The sequence below is a fragment of the Heterodontus francisci genome, chromosome 27 (assembly GCF_036365525.1).
Source record: "Heterodontus francisci isolate sHetFra1 chromosome 27, sHetFra1.hap1, whole genome shotgun sequence".
Taxonomy (NCBI): domain Eukaryota; kingdom Metazoa; phylum Chordata; class Chondrichthyes; order Heterodontiformes; family Heterodontidae; genus Heterodontus; species Heterodontus francisci.
Genome location: NC_090397.1, coordinates 42,255,970 through 42,281,619, shown reverse-complemented (window position 1 = coordinate 42,281,619; position 25,650 = coordinate 42,255,970). Strand labels below are relative to the sequence as shown.

Sequence of the window (25,650 nt, the reverse complement as noted above, 5' to 3'; positions counted from 1 at the left end):
AAAAGACAGAGCCATCAAGAGGACACTGAGGAGTCAGATTGGCAACAACGTTGCTGGTTGTCACATGGCTCCGGTTAGGCTTGGAACAGAAACCCTGGTAACAGGAGCAGGGAAGTGACAAGCGCCCCTTTGATTGGACAAGCCCAGTAGTAGCAGAGCACCTGGGATGGGCAGAAAACTGACAAGCCTTTTGGCTGTTGGTCAGCATGTGTGTGTTTAACCTTCTGGGAGGATAAAAAGTCAAGTCTGCTGGAGTGTCAAGTAAGGAGAAAAGATTACAACGCAGCTTGCTTTCCAGCAATTCCATAAAAGACCCTGTAAAGTCCACTGTGTTGACACGTCTCTGTCTATGAGGAGGGCCTGCTAGAATTGCTTCTCAGCGCCACCTAAAGAGAACTGTTCGAGGCGGATCTCGGTGGCCTGTCTGCGTGTGCTCGGTGTGTGCCAGTTTTGGTGCAGCATGTCTCATCTACTGTTTTCTTCAGGGGTGGGCAAGTGATCTGCCCAGGTGTTTTTTTGTCTGTATCAGAGCTCTGATCTATGTGTGTGTGTGCGTGAGTGTGAGATGCTAAGGTAAAAAAGGGGACTTTAAAATTTAATGTTGGGACTTTAAAAAATTTGGTCTGTGTGTTCATGTTTTACTTCATTACTAGTTAGGACTTGTTCTATAATAAACTGATAATTTTGTTGTTCATTAAAGAAACCTGGTTAATGTGTTCTATTGTGGGAAAAATAGAACATATTAGTAAGTGGGAAAATTTAAATATATGTTGTGACCTGTGGAAAAGTGGGACTGAATTAACAGTGCATTCCCGCCGCCTTGGTCATAACAATATTCACTAGCAGTTTTTCTTGAAAAAACCATTACGAATATATGTTCAAAACTATCAAGTAGCTGGCAAATTCTGGATACCAGGCCTTTAGATTTCAGTTGTCTTTTTTAAGATACATTTTTACACTGTGATTGTGAATCTGACCTACTATTTAAGAAAGGTGCGTACTGTGACATTAGGAATATATATAGGAGGAGACAGAACAAGATTTGGCCCATCAAACCTACTCCCTGAAGGCGTTCCTTCTCACTTGTTTCTGGACATTATATCCATTGGATAGCCCTCATTCACTAGCTTAGACACTTGAAGAATCCCAGTGAATTAGTGAAGTTTGACTTATTTGCTTCTACATTCATACTGGCTATGCCTTAAAACCACTGTACTCTTTCAATGACTGCTGATACACTTCATTGAGTTCTTAAGAAGTTTGCATATTACAGATGTTAGACTAACTGGTCTATAATTTCATGGTTAATTTCTCACTTCTTTTCTGAATATTGGAATAACGAATGCTATCCAGTTCTTCAGTACAGTTCTGTATTTTGTGCATTCAATGGTTTATAAGAAAAGGCACACTCATTCTCCTGATCAGTAATGCCTTCCAATCAGTAAGTATTATTAGTGTGCATTAACCTGAAAAGACATGGAATGTTGCTGTTGAAAGAACAAATTTTGACAGACGCATTTATGGTTTTGATACCAGCTATTAGCACATAATGGAGCTGAATTTCCTTCTCAGTTCACCTGTGTAACCTGGGTGGGCAGGGGAGGAAAATCAGCCTGGAAGCCATTCTGCTGTCTCTCCATTGCCGAATGTTATTTTCACAATTCCCTGCCAGAATTGGTACAGGGTTTACAGTACATCTGTTCTGATATGTGCAGGTGTATAATAATGAGACAGAAATAGCAGGAATATATATTTCCTATCATTGGCGTCTTAGCAACTTTGGCTTCTCGGAATGCGATTTGTTCCAGGCAGCTAGATTTGCAATGGGCAACAGGGATGGATTTAAAAACAGAAAGGCCACTTTGTCTTGTGTGAGTGTAGAGTGATCATTTGAGGCAGGCAAAGCAGGAGGTTTGAAATCATAACTATGAAAATATTTTCAGCACTTCAGCGGCAGCACTAGCCAAACTACACAACAACCTTTTTTCTCTCCTGATCCCAGGTGATTGGCCTAGCTCACTTGAAACAGTGCCAGCAGTCCACCAAATTATTTAAATGATTCTAATCTCCAGGAAAATGAGCAGGGTCAGGGTTGAGACATGGGATGGGCAGAAATCTTGCCCCACCAAATTTACACTGACACTCATAGTGAGTGAGGTATGGATTCTGATTGCAAAATGAAATCTGCTTCAGAATTTCAGTTTTTCAAAACAAGACAAGCTTCATTTCTGCAACGACTCTGCAATCTGTCAGATATATACTCAAGAAAACGTGCCAAGTAATATAATGAGGTCGGAATCTATGGTCAAGAGCCTTACTTACAGGACATATTCTGGCAATCCTGGAGTGAATTTGCTTGGTATTACCATTATCATCTGTCACCTTCTCCCGAAGGAAAAAGTACAATTTTGCATCATTTGGGTCTGTGCCATCAGGAATGATCTGAGCATCGACAAATACAGGCTCTAATAACAGAGAGAAGGGAAGACATAGCAAATAGGAGATGAACATCTTTGAGCCAACATTAAAGATAGTTCCAATTCAAATCAAAATTCAGAAATGTGATCCAATAGATAGTTCAAAGCCTCAGGGCATGTTGGGATTTGACCATCGTTACATGAGCAAGATTAATAAAGCAGGAAGTATGTGGATGCATTTAAGGGGAAACTAATCAAATAAATGAGGGAGAACCAAATAGAAGGATATGCAGATAGGGTGAGAAGAGGTAGGGTGGGAGAAGCTAGTGTGCAGCATAAACACTAGCACAGATCTGATGGGTTGAATGGCCTGTTTTGTGCTGTAAATTCTATAAATACTATTCTATGTTAATTCTATATAGTGGAACATGAAAATTACCTGAAAGACTTAAATTTAAAAAAAATCAGCTTACATTATGTACTTGCCTTCTGCAATGGGGCTTGAACCTACACCCTTCTGACTCAAAGGTGAAAAGCACTACCAAATAAGCCAAGCTGAAATGTTGGGCTGAATTTCATCTCAGTGACATGGGCCCCAGCAAGAGGCCGGCAAGGGGTGGGGTGGGGAGGTGGGTGACACCGCCTCAGCCCTCTTTCGGATCCCAACCAAATTCAATGGTGGGCAGGAGATTAACTGCCCGCTGTCGGGCGGGGAACAATCGGCCAAGGAAGTGGGGGGGGAAGGCAGCGAGGTCTGGAACGAGCGGGTTGGGGTGGGGGGTGGGGGGTGGTGAAGGGGCCAGTAGGGAGGAGGGGGAGAAAATGATTTGCCAAAGGGGAGAGCGGCCAGTGGGGCGGGAGCTAGTAGCAGCGTTCCTGTGAAATCAGTCCTGGTCAGTCATTTAAACGAATCACATAACGAATTGACAGTACATTTTATACTCCGCCTGATTTTCTTTACCATCGGTCGAGGTGCCAATTCACTATCTTCCAATGGAAATTCATTCATAAAATTCCTTTTTTATTTAATAGGATTATTGGAATATTAAATGGATCTGAGGATTACAGTTAGTACCCTCTAACTACATTGCATATTACTGGGCTTCTGTCCAACTTAATGTAAGGTTAGTTTGCTGGAAAGATCTAGCCCTAAGCATTTCCTGTGATAAATTGAGTAGCGCCATATTTAATCCTGGCTGCTGCCTGAACATCACAGACATTGACGTTCCAGTTGAAGAGCCTGCATTTGCGCATGTGTAAGTACTCCGCCACCTAGTGGTTGCGTTGTCAGCAAACGCAGCCATTCATTTATACAAAAGCTATGCTCTCTGCCTCCATGCGCAAATCCCCTTGTTGGTCCCTAATCAGCTCCATGCCTCCGTTTACCACCCTTTTACTATTCACATGTCTATAGAAAACTTTGGGATTTCCTTTTATGTTAGCTGCCAGTCTCTGATCATACTTTCCCTTTGCTTCTCTTATTTGCTTTTTCATTTCCTCTCTGAACTTTCTACATTCAGCCTGGTTCTCAATAGTATTCTCTACCTGGCATCAGTCATAAGTACACTTTTTCTTCTTTATCTTAATCTCTACCTCTTTCGGCATTCAGGGAGCTCTGGATTTGTTTATCCTACCTTTCCCCTTTGAGGGAACATACCTTGACTGTGCCCGAACTTTCTCTTCTTTGAAGGTAGCCCTTTGCTGTTCTTCCTGCCAACCTTTGTCTCCAATTTATTCATCCCAGATCGGTTCTTAGCCCAGTGAAGTTGGCTTTCCCCCAGTTAATTCTTACTGTGGATTGTTCTTTGTCCTTTTCCATAGTCAGCCTAAACCTTATGATACAATGATCACCGTCCCCTAAATGTTCTCCGACTGACACATGATCCACTTGGCTCACCTCATTCTCAAGAACCAGGTCTAGCAGTGCCTCTTTTTCGTTGGACTAGAAACATACTGTTGTAGGAAATTTTCTTGAACACACTCTAGGAACTCTTGCCCCTCACTGCCCTTTAAACTACTACTATCCTAGGCTATGTTTGGATAATTGGTGGAGGCCCAACGTCAGGCATGCTGCCCGATGCCACCTCCTCCCCGCCTTCCAGCCTGTCTCCAAGGGCGGGGTAAAATCCAGCCCACTGTATAAAATACACTAGTGATAAAAATGTTATTCCATATAATCTATTCATCAGAAATGATTAGTAACTCCACTTGCATAAGAAGTAATATCACTCTCAGCTGCCAGTTATTTTGTAATCTTTCTTAATAATCCATATACAAATTTGTTAGTTTCATAACCAAAAATTACTAAATTAGACACACTCTGACTAATAATACCCCTGCTTTACAGTTATACTTTTGCAGTGTGGACCCCCGATGGAGGTTTCTTGGTTGCAGTTCTGTACCACATGACTCAGAAATTGAGAATTCAAACAGGGCATGACATTAAATTCAGTGGGGGACAAAAAGCTTGCAAGAATTACATGTCATTATCAGTTGAGTTAGTGCCATTGCGTTCAGCTAAACTAGTTCATTGTGACCAAAATTACCGTGATCTAATCATACAGATGAGTCCGAATTAAGGGCACATACCACTTAGCCACTTGGAGTTATGCTGGTCTGTCCTTATGCTATTTCTTTTTGTTACACTGCGAAATATTGCTGCGTCAGTGCCCATGAAGTCTATGTACATTCCTGAAAATAATTCTTCATCTAGAGAGAGACATAAAGATCATAAATATAATACAATAAAAACATATTTGAATATTACATTTTAAAAATAGGAACAGTTGTTTTATTTTCTCCATTCTACTCACTGATCATAAAGGACACTGTGTTAACCTGAGGGTTAAATGAGCAGCGGCCCTTTCCAGATTCATTCTTTGATTCTATCATAAAGATTTGATCCTGCAAAATAAAAAGGTACAGTGAGGGTGATGCATTGCTAAAGTTTAAAACATGTGTAACATGCACTTAGCTGAAGCAAGTTGCAGGTGGAACACAAGTACAGGCTGTGAGGGGCACAAATTCTTTGAGGCCTGCTTCTGGGTCTGAAATTGGGCCTCAGGCTTCATTAACATTACTTAGGCAAGTTGCCCATTGTGTCGCCACAGGCAGCTGGGCCCTTTTGATATGGATTAATTTTGGGCTGCTTTTCCCCAAGGCAGCAGCTCAAAGATGTCCTGGCGGGGTGGGGTCAGTGGGGTCGTGGTGGAGCAGGGATGAAGAGGTGATGGGGTGGGGCTGCAGCGGTGTGATCGAGGAGTAATGTGGAGTTGGAGAGCACTCCTCATCCTCTTGGCTCCATAGGAATTATTTGTAAAAATGCAAATAAAACCTCATCTTTAGTTGGCAGCTGCTGCTGCCGCTGGAGAATACAGAGCGAGTCAGGTCCTGCTCTTTCTCTGCTCATCTCAAACCAATTTCTGCCTGGGAGCCTGAAACAGCTGTTTGATCCAACACTGGGCGATGGAAGTGGCTTAATGCCTGGATAGGTAACCGCAGGGACACCTCAAAAAGGGCCTGTACTGCGCTGTAATGTTCTAATTCTAATTCTAATTCTAAAAATGGTCCGACCTAATATCGGGTCAGACCTCCTTTGGGACCAGGACATCGGTTTCCTAAATTGGTCCATGTTTGGGATGCTTGAGGACCAATTTCTACTAATGCATAAAATCAGCCTCTTGACCTGAATGCAGAATATGTGCCACTATCGCACCAATTTCAATATATATTTAAAGGTTTGCTGCTCAATGAGTGCTTTTGGGTAAAGGCACTCCAAGCTGATAAAATCCACCATTGTTTTCTAAGGGGAGGCTAATTATAAGGAGAAATACATAGGTGGAAAAACTCAGTATTCTAAAATGCTAATTATTATTGCTGTGCTGAAGAAGCTTTAAAAAATTCTACTGTTTCTCTTTATCTGCTTGTTTTTGGTGCTACCGCAATCTGGTGCCAATTCCCATTTGGTGCTCGTGCACCGAACTGCCAGAACACTTACCGGAATCCAGATTCTCAGGCTTGAGGCAGCCAATAACAATTGTTATCTTAAAAGTAGTAGAAGTCATAAAGTGTTGTGTTCTAGTTTATTGGGCTGGAGGTACAGTGAAATCTTAATTACTCATTCTACTAGCGCTGTATACAATGCTTGCATGATGCAATTTGACCCCATGGCAGCCGACACTCCATATTCTTAACATTATCTGTGATAAGTGTTTTATTTTTTCAGCATCCCATTAGGTTAAATAGCTAAGTAAATAAAAATGTCATTTTTATCTCTCATACCACATGGATTCTGTATCTAACTCCTGCTTAGTATAAGAAACTGGAAACAGCTCTTCCAAGTGAATCTTAGGCCATGCAATGATAGACCATGGTCTCTCTTGCACAATCAGTAACATTACATAGTTGGATTGGGTCACAAATTGGATTCAAATGGGAAAAAAACCCTCCACGATGTTGAGGTCAGTTTTCATGAAATGCTGGTACTCATCATTAAAAAATGTGGGAAAAAAATTTAAACTGGCTAGGTAAGTTGGAACTTTGTATTTAGCACAGTTAACATTTTCAAGAACAAAGGTTGTTACTTTTACAGGCAGCTAACAAAAGTCTATTCAGCAATAAATGTTATTTAAAAGCAAGGTGCAGCTGGTTTCACAATTTTGTATGTAGTCCCCTGAAACTATTGTTTCCTGTCATATCCTCAGAATTCGTTAACATTGCATCACAGATCCATGAACAGCTTTCCCCTACCTAACAGTGACTACACGTCAAATAATTAATTACATGACGTGCTTTGAGATGTTTCTAAGAGACATGATAAAGTATAATGTAAATGAAAAGTTTTTAAAGTAGAAGAACCTGAAATATTCAGGAATCAGATTGTAGTGCAATAATTAGAGGATTAGAATGTAATGTGCACAAGGTGGTATTGCTGTGACAGAAAAACATCCCTGTGGTCAGTTCAAGTCAAATGCGCATCAAGTATTTATACATTTTATATAATAACCATTTTATTGGTGCTATGACACTAACCTCAGATCTGCGACCTCTGTTGATGTACGTGCAGACGGGACTAAATGCACCACTTCCACAAACAAATAGATGGGTTCGGTTATAAACTTGTATGACACGAACAAAGTTACCACAACCATTCTGTCAAAAACAACAGAAAATCATGAAGAAAGTAAATAATCTATAATATATAGGAACTAAAAAAGATGTTACTAATAAGTATACTGAATCAGATTATTCTCCAACAAATGTGCGAATTTTTAAACAGTGATTTCAAGTGACATAGTGAATATTAATTGTGCTTCCAATGTTCACAGGGCAGTTGTTTACACATTTGCAAAAATATTTGCACCAACACCTGACTTTTAATTTTTTTGACAAATCTTTGTTTCACTTAACAAGTGTTTTGCTTCAGTCTTTACAAAAAGAATGATACCAGGGAGAAGGTAAATCCTGAATTGGTTTAAAGCCAGGAGAGAGATATTATATCAAATAAAATGGACACCATTCGAGAAATTAGTTAAGCAAAGGGGGGACAAAGTGGTGAGATGGGATATATCCGCAGATCCTGAGGGAAACGGAAGAAATAGCAAGAGGGTTCCAGGGAGAGAGGATGTGTGATGGAGAGCTGGAGTGTGGGCAATGGAGATAGAGCTAACCTATGTAATTACAGTTAGTTTAGAATCTGCGGTAGGGAACATTTTGGAGTCTTTACTTGAAGCGATTACTAAGTACAGAGATGATGAGAAAAATAATTGGAAGCAGCCAACCTGAATTTCAAAAGGGAAGATCATGCTTGAAAAAGCTGATAAGAGTTCTTTGTACAGGAGACAGATACAATAGAAGGAGGAAATGCTTTGGATGTGGTGTGCATGGACTGCTGTAAAGCCTTTGACAACATATTGCACGGAAATTATTAGAGAAGATTACAGGCTATGGAATTAGGACGAGGGTTGTAAATTTGATTGAAAACTGGTTCATAGGGAGGAAATTGACAGGGGGAAAGCAGAATTCAACTTGCTTCTGAAACAAACAGCAAGTCATGTTGCTCCAAATTGTCCTGAGGCCAAAGCCAAATTTGGCATCAGCCTTCATTCAAATGGAAGTGGTAAGCTGAAGGCACCAAATGGGTGTCTTGATGGGGCCTGACAAAGTCTGATCAGCTAGCCTGCAGGCTGATACAGCGGTGGGGGCAGGCAGGGAGGTGAATCCAAGCAGCACAAGCCCAGGTCAGTTGTGGCATGAGGTATTTTTGTACAGCCAGGATTCCCTGCTCCTGTGGCTCCACAAAAACCCAACATTGAAAACGTTTGTGGCTGTTTTCTTTTTGAGTGGCTTCCAGCAGTCGTTTGAAGGACCATTGATTGTGCCACTCGAGATCTGGTACAACAATGTGGAGCTGGCGTAGAGCAAGCTCTGTCCATTTGTACCTGGATTTTTCACTGGGGTCCTACAAATGATGTAGGATCCCAATTTACAAAGTAAAGCAGCCTTATGTCCATTTGGGGCAGACAGGCTGCTTGTTCATTTACAGGCCTGCCTGAGCATGACAGCAGGTGGGCTTCAGGTGTCAATGGGGCAGCTGAGATGACCTTTCCTTGCTGCCCACCCTGATTTTCAACTCCAGACCACCCATCCACCCATTTTCCCTGTAAACTGGGCAGCTGCGCATTGAATAAATGTTTCTAAGGGCCTTAGAAAGCAACAAGGAGATATAGTTAATTTAGTAGAAGGGGTAAAAATGGGCAGTTGGAATTCAATATCAGTGAATGCAAAGTGGAACATTTTGGTAAAGAAACAGGTAATCATTATATTTTGCATAGGGAAAGGCTGGGTGATATGGAAGAGCAGAGTGACTTGTGGGTTCAGGTTCACAAAGCAGTGGCTTCCGTGGCTAAGGCTATATATAAAAAAAGCCATTGAAATACTGTGTTTTATGGCAAGAGGTATAGAATATAGTTGAGAAGTAATGATGAATCTACACGAAATCTTAGTAAGATCGCAGTTGGTGTACTGTGTGCAGTTTTTGGCTCCACACTATCAGAAGGCTTTTGAGACAATAACCAGGTTACAGCACAGATTCAATCGGATGCTGCCTGGTCTGAGGAAATACAAATAAAAAATGACTTGAAAAATTGGGGCTATTTTTATTAGAACAGAGTATGAGGTAATTTGACAGTGGTGTTTCAAATTATGAGCAGATGGGACAGATGAGATAGAAAGTGATTGCTTCTCATAGTTGAGGAGTCTAGAACAAGTAAATAGAAGATTAAATGGAAGAGATTTAGGAAAAAGACTGGGGAAATACGTTTATAGAGAGGGTTGTGAGACTGTGAAATAAACTAGCAGAGTAAGTGATTGAAGCAGTGACCATGCCAACATTTAATTGTGTGGAAGGTAGTTGAAGGAAAGTGGAATAATAGGATATAGGAACAGGGTAGGCACTTGGGATTAGAGTTACTGCTCATGTGGAGGATAAATACCGACACAGACGGGTTACGTTAAACGGCCTGTTTCCATGTTGTAATTCTAAGTAATTCCATGTCTGTCAAAAAAAATCCATCATCACATGGAGAATCTAAACATTTGCTACTTACATTTGGATCTTTGCCAGCCATTTTGCATTCATCCACTTTATTGCTCGATGCTGGCCAGTGAACCTGATGAAAGATATCGCAATACTTCAAAACACCATTAAAACAATTTAGGACACGGTAAATGAGAAATACAACCAATTCAGATGGAACTCTACAATCTGTTTATTGTTAGCTGTTTCGGTTAGGCATTCTTATCCCAACAGAAAGACTGTCGGGGGAGAGGTCAATTAGAAAAAAGTAACAGAGAGAACCTTTCCATTCTGTCTATAAAAAAAAAAGCAACTTGCATAATCCATTTGAATCAGTCATTGGTATTTTCATAAATTGACTTTTTATTATCAGTTTATTTGGAAGGTAATTCAATATTGTATAATTTTTGGATGTGCTGACATGATTATGGGCAGGAATTTCCTATTAAAAGCAGCTTCTGGATTTCGTGGACTGGCTGTAGCTACTTAAAACCATGGGGAAACATGATAGGAAGCTCGCTGTCACATCCTAGGAGGCCAATACAGTTAGATACACCCAATAATTCTCATCACTGGGTGGTCTGTACAATATCTGGTAACAACAGCACTACAACAAAGGGCAGATGGAAACCCAAGAATAACAGTATTAACCAAAAGGCATTTCCGCATCCAAAAAAAACTCAGAAAGGAAACTTACAGTAAGAGGATTCTGGCTGATGCTGTTTACATTGAGAGACACAATGTGATCTTTGCAGCCCACATATAAGCGGTCTTGATCTTCATCCATTAGCAATATTCTGTAATCCAAAGGTTTCAAGGACAGACCATAAAACTGAGATGTATGAGTGGCCTTCAAATCTATAAACAAAATATAGTTTAATATAATGATTATTTAAACATAATTGCTTTGCTAGATTCTTTGAAATAAAATAACATATAATGAAGTAAATCAGATAACTAAAAGCAAGAGGCAGTTAGATGATAGGGGTTTCATATATGCTCCGAATTCTACCTCTTCATTATCAGGACTGCGGCTATGCTTTCCAACTGCTTGTTCAACATCAAGCCTTAGATGAGCTGAAATTTCCTTCAGGTCAGCGTTCACAAAACTGATTCTCACATCCCATCATCTCCTATATGCCTCTTGCTCCAACTCTTAACAACTTTCCCATTTACCCTCTTAGGCGGCACAGCCTTGATATTCTTTTCCAGCTGGTTTTACCACTCACTCGATGTGTCACCAAGGATGAGATCTTGAGATTTTTGCCTGCTTCAAGTGCTACCATTTCCAATCCAATGTTGAAACTCTAATTCAGATCTTCATCAGCTGAAGGACTGACATTCCAAAGGCTTTCGGGCCTCATAACCTCCACTATTCCCAAATTCACTAGAACTTTGCAGTCTGTGTCCACTACCACACAAAAACCTATACACACATCACCCACACCCCTGAAGAGCTCCATTGGCTCTTTGTGCACTAGTTAAATGATTTTAAGTTCCTCGCCCCTTTCTTCAAATCCCTTCACAAATTCACTCTATACTATCTGAGTGATTTTCTCCAACTATACATCTCTCCACTTCTCTCACTCAAATGCACTGCTTGTTCAGTGCACCTTTCACTCCACTATCAGCAGCTGATTAATCAGTCAGTCAACTCCTGCACTGTGGATTCCTGTCCTAACACCACTTTATTTTGAGAGCTCTCTGCCTCTCCTTCAAAAGCCTCCTAAAAAAGCATACTCAGGAAATTCCACAAGGATTGTCATGACCTCTTGCCAACATTTCAGTTGAAGATTGGCAGAAGCTCTGGGGAAAGGGTGTAAAACAGCCATTTACACTGTTCCTTTGGAGTTTCCACTGGTCCTCTCACCCGTTGGAGGTACAGCAGGTGTAACAGTGAACAATAGTAATAGCCCTGTGTAAATGCAGAACCTTGCTCTGCAACTCATCCCGACAAATTCATTATTTTTTTGAAGTATCCAGGCCTCTTCCTTGTGAGATGCTGTGAGACAATCCGTTACAGGGAATGTTATGTAAATGTGAGCTGCCTGTTGTACACACATTGCGCCTGTTACAACTAAACAAAATAAGTGACAGCCATTTGCTGGTTCATTCCTCAGGGCAATGCCTTGACCAATCAGAGTCAAGCTGCCTGGTTTAACTTTCAAAAAAAGCTTGACAGTTTACTGACAGTCACCACAAACTGGTGCATTCTCCATGGCAATGCCTCTACCAGAGTTCACTTGCCAACCAATCAGCACTCTCTTCTCATACAGTATAAAGTTGTTGCTTCCCCTTACTTTGGTATTCTTGCGGATTGTACTGATGAGTGCAAGACGAAAAACTTTGACTAAAAGTCTCTATTTTCAGCAATACTCAAGAAATGTAAGTACTGATTTTACCTATACCAACAATCTTGATCCAATTATGTGCTAAATATTATAAAATAAATGTAATGCAAGTCACAGACTTGCTATTCTGCAGTATTTCAAAAATAATTTAGAAACTGAACCCTGTCATATTTCATTTGAAAAAATACTGCAATAACCTTCCCTCCAACATAAGGTCAGAAGTGGGGATGTTTGCTGATGATTGCGCAATGTTCAGTACCATTCACAACTCCTCAGATAATGAAGCAGCCATGCCCACATGCAGCAAGACGTGGACAACATTCAAGTTTGGGCAGCTAAGTAGCAAGTAACATTTGCGTCACACAAGTGCCAGGCAATGGCCATTTCCAACAAGAGAGATTCTACCCAACTCCCTTTGACATTCAACAGCATTACCATTGCTGAATCCCCCACCACCAACATCCATTACCATTGACCAGAAATTTAACTGGACCAGCTGTATAAATACTGTGGTTACAAGAGCAGGTCAAAGACTGGGAATTCTGCAGCGAGTAATATCACTTCCTGACTCCCCAAAACCTGTCCAAAAACATCTACAAGGCACAAGTCAGGAGTGTGATGGAATACCCTTCACTTGCATGGATGGGTGCAGCTTCAACAACATTCAAGAAGCTCAAACCATCCAGAATGAAACAGCCTGCTTAATTGGCACCCCATTCACCACCTTAACATTCACTCCCTCCTCCAGTCGCAATGCACAGTGGCAACTCTGTGCACCATCTACAAGATGCATTGCAGAAAATCGGCTAGGCTCCATTGACGGCATCTTTCAAACTGGTGACCTCTATCACCTATAAGGACAAGGGCAGCAGGTGCTTGGGAACACCACCATCTGCAAGTTTCCCTCCAAGTCGCACACCATCCTGACTTGGAACTATAGCGTGGTTCCTTCACTGCTGCTGCGTCAAAATCCTGGATCTCTGCCCCTAACAGCACTGTGGGTGTACCTATTCCACATGGATTGCAGTGGTTCAAGGCAGCAGCTCACCACCACCTTCGCAAGGGCAATTGCGGATGAGCAATAGATGCTGGCCTTGCCAGCAACACTCACATCCCAAGAACAAAAAAAAATCCTCAAATGGTTCACTTATTTTTATTAAGATCTATATATTCTAGATCCTCGCAGCTCACATCATTTGTAGTTGAAAGTTTCTGTTTGAAGTTATGATTTGTGTTTCAGGGATTGACAAGATTAGAGTACAATGGTTTATTAATCAGCATTATAAACTTTACTAAGCAGTCAGAGCACCTTTGAAATCATTATGGAGAAGACAAATGGATGATCTGATTGAGTTTCAAGTTCGTGGACAGACCTGTCCCAAAGTGCAGAATTCAGAAAGTGATGTGATGTATGCTCAGTGTACTATAATATTTAACACTCAGTATTGCACCCTTTCTTCTGGTTCCATTAATTTGGAAAGCTATCCTAACGTGTAATACGCTGAAATTTGAGTTTTGACAAATAAAGCAATAACCGTCACTCAACAATGCTGCTAATGCTATATTTTTTTTTTTCAGGGATACATCTAATTTTTAAACAGTACAGCAACTGACTGACAAGAAGTAATAATGGACAGATTTAATATATCAGTTGCTTCTAACTGAGCTTTTGTTAGTTACTTTATCCATATCACCTATAATTGAAAGAAATAATTAATCCTGCAATAATTATCTTTGTACACTGTACCTGTTCCAATCAGCATTGATGTGTTTTAACTGCATTTTAATGATCAGGTTTTGCCAAACATGCCAAATTTCTGTGTCGCTTTTCTTACAGAAACCACAGGGGTAATTTTCATCAGGGATTTCAGGCACTAACAATCCTCCAAGGTGGCCAAGGTGGGGTCTTGAGCAGAAATACCGGTATAGCTTGTGTTGCACACAACTGGTTCCATTCTTACCTATCTTATCGTAGCCAGAAAATTACTTGTAATGACTAGCTACTTCTGTTCCCTACTGTTATTTCTAATGTCCCCCAAGGATCTATCCTTGACCCCAACCCCCATTTCTCACCTACATGCTGCCCCTTGGCAACATCACCCAAAAGCATAAAGTCAGGTACCACCTGTATGCTGATGACACCCAGCTCTACCTCACCATGACCTCACCACGACCTCTCTACTGTCTCTTAATTATCAGACTGCTTGAAAGACATCCAGTACTGGATGGGTAGAAATTTCCTCCAATTAAAGGCAGGTCAAAGCCATTTTCTTCAGTCCCTGCCACAAACTCCATTTCGTAGTCACCAACTCCATCCCTCTCCCTGGCAACTGTCTGAGGCTGAACCAAACTGCTATCAACCTTGGTGGCGTATTTGACCTTGAGATGAGCTTCTGATCACTTATCCGATCCATTACTAAGCCCACCTATTTTCACCCTTGTAAGATTGTCTAACTTCGCCCCTACCAGAGCTCATCTGTTTCTGAAATTCTCCTCCGTGCCTTCACTTAACTATTCCAGTGCACCCCTGGCCGGCCTCCCATCTTCCATCTGGCATAAACTTGAGCACATCCAAAACTCTGCCTCCCAGGACCTGCCTTGTACCAAGCTCCATTCACCCATCACCCCAGCTCTCAATGACCTACATTGGCTCCCGGTTAAACAACAACTCAATTTTAAAATTCTCAACCATGTTTCAAATCCTTTCATGGCCTTGTACTTCCCTATCTTTGTAATCTCTTCCAGCTCCACAAGCCTTCAAGATATCTGCAGTCCTCCAATTCACTCCACCATTGGTGGCTATGCTTTCAGCTGTCGAGACCCTACGTTCTGGAATTCCCTCCCTGAAACCTCTCTTTCCTCCTTTAAGATGATCCTTACCTACCTCCTGCCCCAATATTTCCTTAATTCATCACTATTTTTTTTTATTTCCCCAAGTTCTCCTCTGAGCATAAACTTTTGGGACTTACAAGTTTATTGATTTTGGCTTTGCCTTGATGCTAAATTTACGGAGCACAAATTGGGTGGCAAGACCTGAAGCAAAGTGAAGTGAAACTATCTCCTCCAGAATTTCTTGCTCTGCTTTGCTCCTGTGTCAGATTGGGCTATAACTTGGAATTCAGGTTACATTTGCACTAAAACTGAAGTGTTGATGCAAAGTGCAACATTTCACATCAAGGCTACAATTAGAGACTGCACCCTTAGATATTTGATCATGTTCTCAAAGGAGCTGGCTAAAAGAAATGACTACTATTAACTGTGTGAGGGAGATTAATTGTTAGTAGGTGCATTTATTAACTTAAAGTACTTCGGAAATCCTAATAGTTTTGATTATGCATGTTCATTCGATAACTTCCATTGTCAGGTTCAGATTTCTACAAGCTTGCTTCCCTCACTGATGTCATCAACATTAATTGAATCAAAAATATTCGAACAAATTAACAATAGTGTTTTGAAGTAAGAATGTTTAGCATAGTTCCTTATACAAGTAATTGATTTTCAAAAGAAACATGATAGGGAGAGAAGAACAAAGAAGAACATTTATCTATTATTTTTTCCAGAAGCTGTTCTGAAATCTAACAAAAATGTATTCACATTCTCAGCAAGCAAGGTCAATGCATTTACAATGTTCTTTCACAGACTTAATAGACTACATAAATCTCTGGCAGTATATAAATATAATCTTGGTGTCCCCATTCAGAATGTTCTTCCTGCCTCCTGAATAGAGCAGGGTGAAAACGTTTGTCAGTCAGCAAGCAGTCCTGATCTTTACAGAATACGTTTTCAACACAACACCAGTGAAGTGTGAAAGTGAAAAGTTAGAGCAGACCCTTGTCAAAAATGGATCAGGTCTGCTCCTGTTTCCTGAAATGTTTGCTACAGCTAATTTGATGCTGAAGCTAATTTGATGCTGAAGCTGTGAAATTGCAGTTTGCAGTCTGTTCAAACTCACAAGTTTCAATATCTAAATAAATAAGTCTGGATTTCAAACGGGCACTGACAAAATGTTAGGTCAGATTTATGTGGTGTATCGAGGATTTCGCCAGGTTTCTCTAGCTTTGCTAAGTGTGAAGCCTGCTGGAACCCTAAGCCCATCGATCACTAACAACTTTGCTTGTCACACTGAGAATGCTTTCTCAGTTCCCAGCTCGGCTGCTTGGTACAGTGTCGGACTGGACCAAAATATCCTCAGAAGAGAACACATCACTTTGTGTGGCTTGTCCAATGTATTCCAACTTCAATTTAACAAACAAAAAACAAAGAAAGGTCTTTGAGTCACAGGACCACGTCCTTCCAGCTGAAGGAGAATATTTGGTAGACTGGATGGTTAAAAAAAAAATGGGGAGGACACAAATAGGTATTTGCAACATGGCTAGAGTCACAGCAGAGAAACTGAGAATCCTCAGCGCTTCCCATAAAAACACGAGTCCCAATTTTAACTTGGGGTGGAAATCCAGTGATGAGGGGACCAAAACAGGCGCTAAACCCTCCCAAATTTGTCAGCGTGAGGCCATGGAGTGTTTAGCTCCCAGGCTTCATATATTCGCCAGACTGAACATTGAGTTCAATAGTTTCAATGCATGACAGGCCCCCGATTTTACTTTTATTTTTCATTTTTTTTTCCTTTTTAAAATTTTTTTTTTTGTGTTTTATTTTATTTCATCTTAGTTTGTTCAGTTTGCTTACCCACTGTTTTTTCATGTTTGTACTTGTGGCTGTTCAATTTTCAGTCCATTAACACCCTTTCTGTACTTTGTCTTTCAACACATCATTAACATATCTTTGCTCCATGACCTTCTGGTCAGCTATTCTGTGACCTCATCCTATCTACAGCATCTCCCTTGTTATCTCGTGCCCCACCCCCACTTTATTTGCTTATAACTTTTTACATTTCTAATATTTGCCAGTTCTAAAGAAGGGTCACTGACCTGAAATGTTAACCCTGCTTCTCTCTCCACAGATGCTGCCAGACCTGCTGAGTATTTCCACCATTTCTTGTTTTTATTTCATATATTCACCCTCAGCTGATGGGCCGGCAGGAGTAAAATGTCAGATAGCAGGTCATGGCTGGCGACTGAAGAAACAATCCTTCGGCACTCAGGTAAGTTGTAGGAAGGGTGTTTTAGGAGGGCCTCCCCAGTGGGAGGGTGTGGCATGGGAGGCCTAGAGAAGCATTCCTCACTCCAGCCCCTACCAGAGAGTAATGAAAACATTAAAAAGACTTACCTCATTGGGTCTCCTCCGGCCCAGGCTCCTCTTCTCACTAGAGAAGCTGCTTCCTCACTCAGGCCCATGGCTTCAATAACAGTCAAGCCTCAATGTGTCACTGGAGCCTGAACTGCACATTCATAGAAGGACACTGCCGGTTTTTGGCGGGTGCTCTTCTTGCCTGCTCAAAAGAGCAGGTTAAAATTAAAGCTTTTAAGAAGAGAGTGGTCATTGGTGGCTAAGTCCCCTGGGTGATTTTAACTGTCCCTGTACCCTGTTTCCATCAGGCAGGCAGTGTTAAATGCAACCCTTTATTCTTTCTACAAGCAAGCGTTAGCTTGACAACTCATCACAGCCATTTTCTTAAAAGGCAGTACAATATAAGTATTTCAGAAGGACGTATTCTAGTTTTTATGATCATTATGTAGTTGGGAGGTTTACATTCCCTTTGTGCATTTTGTGTCTATTATATCCTGTAGGCAATGCACAAGGTTTGCAGACAGGAGTGTGTGCAGCGACATGATCAGTAACACAATGATACAAACTGCCAGTACTCCAGCACTTTATTTTACTAAGGAAAAAAACCCACAAAGCCCTATTGTTCCAGATAGCCTGCAGCAGCCCCAACTCTTGCACCAATGCCCTTTTATGAGAGAAATTCAGACTCCTGAAGTGTGAGCTGAGGAAGCTCTGTCAGTATGGGAAATTCCAATGATGGTTGGATGAATTGCACACCTTGCTTGATTTGGCAGAATTAAAGGTTCAACCCAATCAAGCATTCAATCAGAAAAGTTAGACACCATTTAAAATGGAGTCCTGGGACCTTCAGGTTTGTGTTTCACAAACCAGCCCTTTTGTTTATTTATACAGTAAGTCTGTGATGATTTTCCTACTGATTTGCTTTTAGCAGTAAGTCAAGTGCCAGTCTTCTTCCAATAAAGAGTAGGTTGTTGCATAGGGATATTACATATGGTTCCCATTTCAGTTACTGTAATATTTATGTTAAATTAATTAATTGATAGCTCAGCTACTGTGTCAGGTGGCTGCAGCTTTAAGCAGCCCTGTCAGCAGTCAGAAATGATTGATTATTTTAAATAAGTCCAATACCCTGCAATTGGTTAAATCACAAGCTTTAAAAACTAATACTCAGGGTAACAACAATTACTGATACAGTGAACACAAGTTATCATTGGTTAATAGAGTTTATACGATCACAGGAATCTTTCCACCCACGTTGAATTTCCCCACCGTATGTGAATTTGGACAAACTTTGGACGTTTGCACGTTTGCAAACGCGACATGACGTCTTGCTCCCACGACTTGTGGTCAATGTCTCCAGCGATCGCCAGAGCTGGCGGACAGCTATAAAGGCGGGGCTGAAGAGAGGTGAGTCGAAGAGACTCAGCAGTTGGCAGGAAAAGAGATAGCCAACTGTGTAACAGCCCCGACAACCAATTTTACCTGCAGCGCCTGTGGAAGAGTCAGTCACTCGAGAATTGGTCTTCATAGCCACTCCAGGCTCTGCTCCACAAACCACTGACCACCTCTAGGTGCTTACCCATTGTCTCTCGAGACAAGGAGGCCAAAAGGATATGTGAATTTGTTTTTGACACTTTTCAGATCTGTATGACATCTTCTTCTTTGGCCTCCTTATCTCGAGAGACAATGGACAAAGGATCAGTAGGGTGTACAAGCTGGGGATGTTGGCCGCCTCGAGGACTTCTGTGTTGGAGATACGGTCCTGCCACCTGATGCCAAGTATTCTCCGGAGGTAGCAAAGATGGAATGAATTGAGACGTCGCTCTTGGCTGACATACGTTGTCCAGGCCTCGCTGCCATAGAGCAAGGTACTGAGGACACAGGCCTGATACACTCGGACTTTTGTGTTCCGTGTCAGTGCGCCATTTTCCCACACTCTCTTGGCCAGTCTGGACATAGCAGTGGAAGCCTTTCCCATGCGCTTGTTGATTTCTGCATCTAGAGACAGGTTACTGGATACATAGATACAAAATTAAAGTTGCCTTTTAGCTTTGAATTTTACAGTAATATTTCATGACTGGTTTCTTCTGAAATGTTGTTAAATTGAATTACTCCAACCTTATTTTGTTTAAAGATTCGCTTTTTCCACTCCTACCCTCCAATAGAAGTTATACTCATATCATCAAACGTGGAGGTAGGAAAGCCTGCTTACCCCAGGCCTTTACCAGGATGTCTCTGTAAACTGATCACTGGCAGCACTGGGTTGATTTGTCCTCCACCTTTCCTTATTTTTCATTGGACAGTTGCGATTGGGCCAGCACATGGTTTCTGCTGCACCTCCAGCAAGTCACAGTGGTGGAGCAAGGGCAGCTCTGAGCAAATACCCGGCTGATATTTACCTTTCGTCTTGGCCAAAATTTATCCCTCATTCAACATCACTAAAACAGATCATCCTTTCATTATCACAATGCTATTTGTGGGACCTTGCTGTGCACAAATCGGCAGCTGCATTTCCTATATTACAACTACAACTATGCTTCAAAAAGTACTTCATTTGGGATGTCCTAAGGTAGTGAAAGGGGCTAAAGAAATGCACAGTTTTTCTTTTGTTTTGATGCTCTCAGTATCCTTCAGTCATGATAGTTGTCTATCTCACACATGACACATCAATTTGTATTCCGGTACCGTCAGGTGTTAATCCTCGCGAAGTAGTCATCTATAAACTGAGAAGTCCATTAAAACTGCTAGTTCGCACAGTTAGCCAACAACAGAATAATAAACTGCAATGTTAAACTATGGGTGTGTTTACAGTCCATTAGTAAATGAAACTGATACAGCCTGTGGAGCAGGTGTGAATGGAGCTGAAAAGAGGCTGGAGAAAAACATAATGGAAAAATAGGCTAAAGGTTGGGTGGAGTCGTTCAATTCTTTCCCCCATGAAGTACTTGAAATTCCAGACTAAAAGCTACATTTTTTGCAGATTGTGTTGAAAGATGAGTCCAGCTGCTGTTATTTGCCAAACAGCTGCCTCAGTCACATCAGCCAAGGGCTTGTGACTGATTTCTTCAGAATATCTAAGTTTTGGCCAAACAGAGAAAGCTAGTGATTATGCAAACGGCTTTCAGACGTGTATATTTTAATGAAAAACATGCTCAATTAGAGATTGCTGTGCAATATTTGTCAAATTTTCAGAGCATGGCACTTCATTTCACGTCTCAAGAATATGCCAATTGCAACGAATCTGACTTTCTGTCACCTCTGCAGAATGTGGAGGCTTGATGTCATTTTGAAAAGGGGCTTACGTGTAAAGACTTCATCCATTGTATTGATATTTTGCAATATTTAGCATTTGGTCACTTTAAAACCAGCAGTGTTTGTACTTAGCAATGTTTTCCACTTTACATTGTTGGAATACAGAAGGGGCACGAGTCAATTTTACCACCCTACAGACCAGACTGGTTAAAACCTTTCCTATTTCTATGACATTGTGCTCGTTTTGTTATTGCAACTTTTGTTAAAAACTTGTTTCATTTTTATATGACTCACACACAAGCTAAACCCCATTTTCTGATACAGGGGAAAGGGTGTCAGCTTAATATAGTACATTACACAAACAGGTACAGCAGTGTTCAGCTCATTCATTTGACTCTTCGATAACATCACTGCATGTCTCATCAATATTTTTAAACTTACTTTTCAAGAATGCTCCACCAACGACTAAACAAAGCAGCAGAGTATGGAGCCCGGAGACAGGAGGCAAACAGAGACCTTTTCTGACTAAGACATCCAAGCCTTCCTCGAGGAAATTGAATGGGTGGCATCAGGTGACTCCAAAGCAGGATCTGGCGCCATACTTAAAGGGCTACCAGCCCAGCAATCACCGCTGCCTTCCCCCGTGGAGCTGAACGGAGGCCTGCAGTTAGAATGCCAGAAGTAAGAGCCCAGGTGACCCCTTGGTTCAGCGATGCCTCCCTGCAGGTTCTCCTCCAGGTTGCAAGGGCAAGGCTATCCCCAGGCACATTACCCCAGGAACCAGAAGAGGAGACTGGCCCGTCTGTCACTGAGATTGCAGAGGAGGTCAGCAGCCGTGGGGTCACCCGGAGAACCTGGATACAGTGCCACAAGTGCATCAATGATCTCCTTCGGTCCACCAAGGTGAGTACTCCATACCTCTTTTTGTTTTGGGGATTGCCTGTAACGATGTTAGAGAGTGCGTTTGGTGGGGAGGGAGTGACTTTTTTGTGGGTGGCAAAGGTGTCAGGCAGCAGCATATCCTGTCAGGGGCATGGCTACATCTCGGTGAGAGGTGACATTCTATCTATGCTGACCCCGACAAGGTCCTTTGAGAGCGGCCGCATGCAGGAGGCATCATGGACTGTTGGACTGCCACCAGCATCGGTGTTGTGCGGGGAAATTAACAGTCTTCCTTCTTGTGCTTGCAGGAGAATATGGCGCACAACAACAAGGAAAAGACAAAGATTGGCGAAGGGGTGCCGTACCTCCACATCCTCAGCCCCATGGAAATGGCAGGGCACCAGGGCGGCTGTGCTAATGCTGATGGCGAGGCAAGAGTGCCAACCCAAGAGGGTGAGTGAACGAGTGCAGGGGCACAAGGGTGCATCAGCAACTCACAAGACATTGTGCTTATGTGTCCATCACTGGACACATAGAAGGATAGTTGGAATGACACAATGGGCAGCCCTTAAACCTTCAATCTCTCTGTTCTCTCATGCAGGTCAGGGTCATGGGGAAGCATGAAGAACTACACAGACTAGGACCCAGACAGCCACCTCTGAGGAGGAGGAGGAAGCCTCAGAGGCTGCACCATCACATCATTCCCCCCACACCTTCCACCAGAGCAGATATTTTCACATTGGTGGGTATGCATTCGCCATTAGATTCAGGGACACAGCACATCACAGACACGCCCAAGCAGTTGACAGAGACTGTGACAGCTGAGGCCACTGACAGTTAGAGGCCAGGCCAATGCTGAGACCCAGTCTGATGATGTGCCACTGGAGTCATCGGCAACAGGGCACCAGATGGAGTTACAGTGAGAGGGAAGGGAATATCTGGCGGAGCTTCCAGAATCCATGCATGGATGATGGAGGAGTTCATCCAGGTCATGAGTGCTGTCCTGTCTTCGATGGGTGCGCACTTACGTTCCTCCATTGAGAGATTGGCGACCCTCTTGGCAGACTAGTCAATGGATGCCAGAGATGTGCGCAGACCTGTACGTCATCGCCTTGCCAATGAGCTCAATGCAGCAGTGGCAAGCCGTGAGGGGGACGAGGCCCCTGGAGTCTCCAACAAGTCCTCGTCCTTCTCAAATCAGCAGGAAGGTATAAGTGTGCCTTGCAAAGGAGGAGAAGCAGCTTCTGGGGGCTCCTCTCTGGGTCCTCTTGCTGTGGACAGCAGCTCCTCAACCCCTCTCAGTGACACCAGTGCCTCGAGTAGTCGTTACGACAGAGGAGGCTCCTGCAGTGCCCACTGTGCATCACCCTCCCTGCCAAATCACAGTGGCTCTCTCAAAGGCTGGCTAAGAGAGCCAGCACTGACCTCCTGCTTCCTTGCCACCTCCTTTAACCCCGTGGTTCCTGTGCACCATCAGTAAAACTGGAAATGCGCCATAAAATTCCAGTTAATTGGCCTTTTAAATATCTTAATTTCTGTCCCGCCATGTCACTGTGCGAAGTCTGCTCTCCATGGTTGCCACGGTCTGTAAAATCCGGAAGTGACATAAGACATTGGTCCTTCGGCAAAACATGTTCTGTTTCAATTTATGTTCCCACCCACCCCCCCATGCCACCTCCAAACACGTTCCAAATGGCCTGGTAAAATTCTGTCAATGAAATAGTTGCTCAGATCAGTGGAGGGAGATGGCACTGGGATTCACCCCCAAAACTGCCCATCAGTGCCACAAAATGTTCAACAACCTTCAAAGAGCTGGCAAAGGTATGATGGGCCAAATAACTTGCTTTCTGTGCTGTATATCCTATGTAATGCAGCACACAAAGGAAGCCCCTTCCTCTCCCTCCAAGAACCATGATAGAGTTCCCCTTGTCCTCACCTTCCACCCCACCAGCCTTCGTATTCAATGGATCATCCTCCATCATTTCCATCGCCTCCAGCGTGATGCCCCTCCCCTATTAGAATTACAAAGGGACCCTTCCTTCTGAGAAACCTAGGTCCACTTCTCAGTCACTCCCAATACCACCCCCCTTTCCTGCAGCACATACCCATGCAAGTGCAGGAGATGCAACACCTGCCCTTTTATCTCCTCCTTTCTCACCCTCCAAGGCCCCAAACACTCCTTCCAAGTGAAACAGCGATGTACTTGTACTTTTTTCAATTTAGTATATGGTATTTTCTGTTCACAATGTGTTCTCCTCTACATTGGGTAGACTAATCAGTGACTGGGTGACTGCTTTGCGGAAGTCCGCAAGTGTGACTGAGCTTCCTGACTCTTGTTTTTTCAATTCTCCACCTTACTCCCACTCTTGACTTTTCTGTCCTTGGCTTGTTGCAGTGTTCCAATGAAGCTCAACGCAAGTTCAAGGAACAGCGCCTTGAAGTTTGACTGGGCACTTTACAGCCTTCCAGACTCAATATTGAACTCAATAATTATAGATCATAACCTCTGCTGCCATTTTTTTTCTTGCATGGAAGGTAAATACCAACATGGACTGGTTGGGCTGAATGGCCTATTTCTATGTATGTATTTTCTCTGGGGGTGGGGTACAGTTGCATCCTCCTCACATGCTGTCTAACACTCCTTCCCTCCATCCTCTACTGCTCCTCCTCCTCTTCGATAATAATATACAGAGGTATGCCCTTAGGGAGTCCTTCTGAAAAGATCTCACTGTAGGTAGGGGTTGGGGTGGGTCACAAACCTGACATTGGAATGACTTTATCAGAAGCAAATGCAGGTGGTTCCAGGCAGAATGGCAAAAGATATTGTCCTTCAATAGCCATCTTCTTAGAGAATTCAGCATGCACAAATATGGGAGAGAAAGAGAATATATTGGAAATGGAAAGTCGTTTGGTCAGCATCCGAAAGAGAATGATAGGCCAACATTTCAGTTGGGATCAACCACCAGTTGTGATGAAGAGTTACACTCTCAGCATTAGTTTACCTTCCTCAAATGTTGAAAGACTTGTTGCACATTTCCATCATTTCTGTTTTTAATCAGATTTCCAGTATTTGCTGTTCTTTTTTTTAAAATTGCAATTGTTGAAACAGTTTGTGATGACACGTCAACCACATACCTTGTGGTGCACCTTTGTTTTTGGAACCTGGGAATGTTGCTTATAAAACACTTTTCCAGGGTGATGGTGCTCCTTTAAGAGTTACGATTTAACATGCTCCAAACTCAGTTGTAGTTCTGGCAATGTTTCCTAAAGTTAGATGACTTTTTAATACTTCTCTTACACCAGCTGTAAGCACAAACATTGCTAGGTCTGTGTTGAGGGTTGCCAGTGCATTAAGGATGACTTTGAGGACAATGTAAAGTTTCGGAACAAGGTTCAAAATGTTCACTATAGTTAACAAAATGACTAAGAAAGCTTTTGAAAGAAAAAATGAAGAATTTCAGAGATCAAAAACACCCCACAAATACTGGAAATCTGAAATAAATGCAAGGAAAGTAACAGAAATACACAGCAGTACCAACATTTTTTGGAGGATAAAGGTATGTTAGAATTGTCAGAGGGATCTTTGTCAGGGCTCAGTTCTCACAAAGGGTAAGACTAAACAGTTAACTTATTTTTCTCTTTCAGATGTTGGTGAACCTGCCGTGCAGCTCTGATACTGCCTGTTTGCACTTACAGAATTGCATATTGTGATTGTACAAAATGTTGATTCTTTCCAGACATTTTTATTACTCAAGGAAATTTCACTTTACAGCAATGTAATCAGATGGGTGGAAGAGGAGATAAATCTTTGAGCAAAATACCAAATCTCTCAACTGAAAGCATAAGCTCTGGAGAACAAACCTGAGCTGGTACCCTCCGTACAAGGTGAAATCGGCTTTTTGACTTCATTGAAAAAAGGACAAACAAAAACAACACAAAATAAGTTCAGAAATTGTTTAAATATTTTTCGATGTATGAGTTTCAT

At 42.1% G+C, this 25,650-nt stretch overlaps 1 protein-coding gene across 7 annotated transcripts in view; it reads right to left on the bottom strand.

The window, feature by feature from the left end:
- sema3c (sema domain, immunoglobulin domain (Ig), short basic domain, secreted, (semaphorin) 3C) overlaps positions 1–25,650 on the bottom strand; it is a 296,068-nt gene that overhangs the window by 43,072 nt on the left and 227,346 nt on the right. For all 7 annotated transcript variants that reach the window (XM_068059199.1, XM_068059194.1, XM_068059200.1 and 4 more), the window contains 6 exons: positions 10,691–10,851; positions 10,025–10,087; positions 7,449–7,568; positions 5,231–5,321; positions 5,007–5,126; positions 2,323–2,465 (listed from right to left, as the gene is read on the bottom strand). In XM_068059199.1, coding sequence (XP_067915300.1) covers positions 2,323–2,465; positions 5,007–5,126; positions 5,231–5,321; positions 7,449–7,568; positions 10,025–10,087; positions 10,691–10,851 — 698 coding nt within the window. The remainder of the gene's footprint in view (positions 1–2,322; positions 2,466–5,006; positions 5,127–5,230; positions 5,322–7,448; positions 7,569–10,024; positions 10,088–10,690; positions 10,852–25,650) is intronic.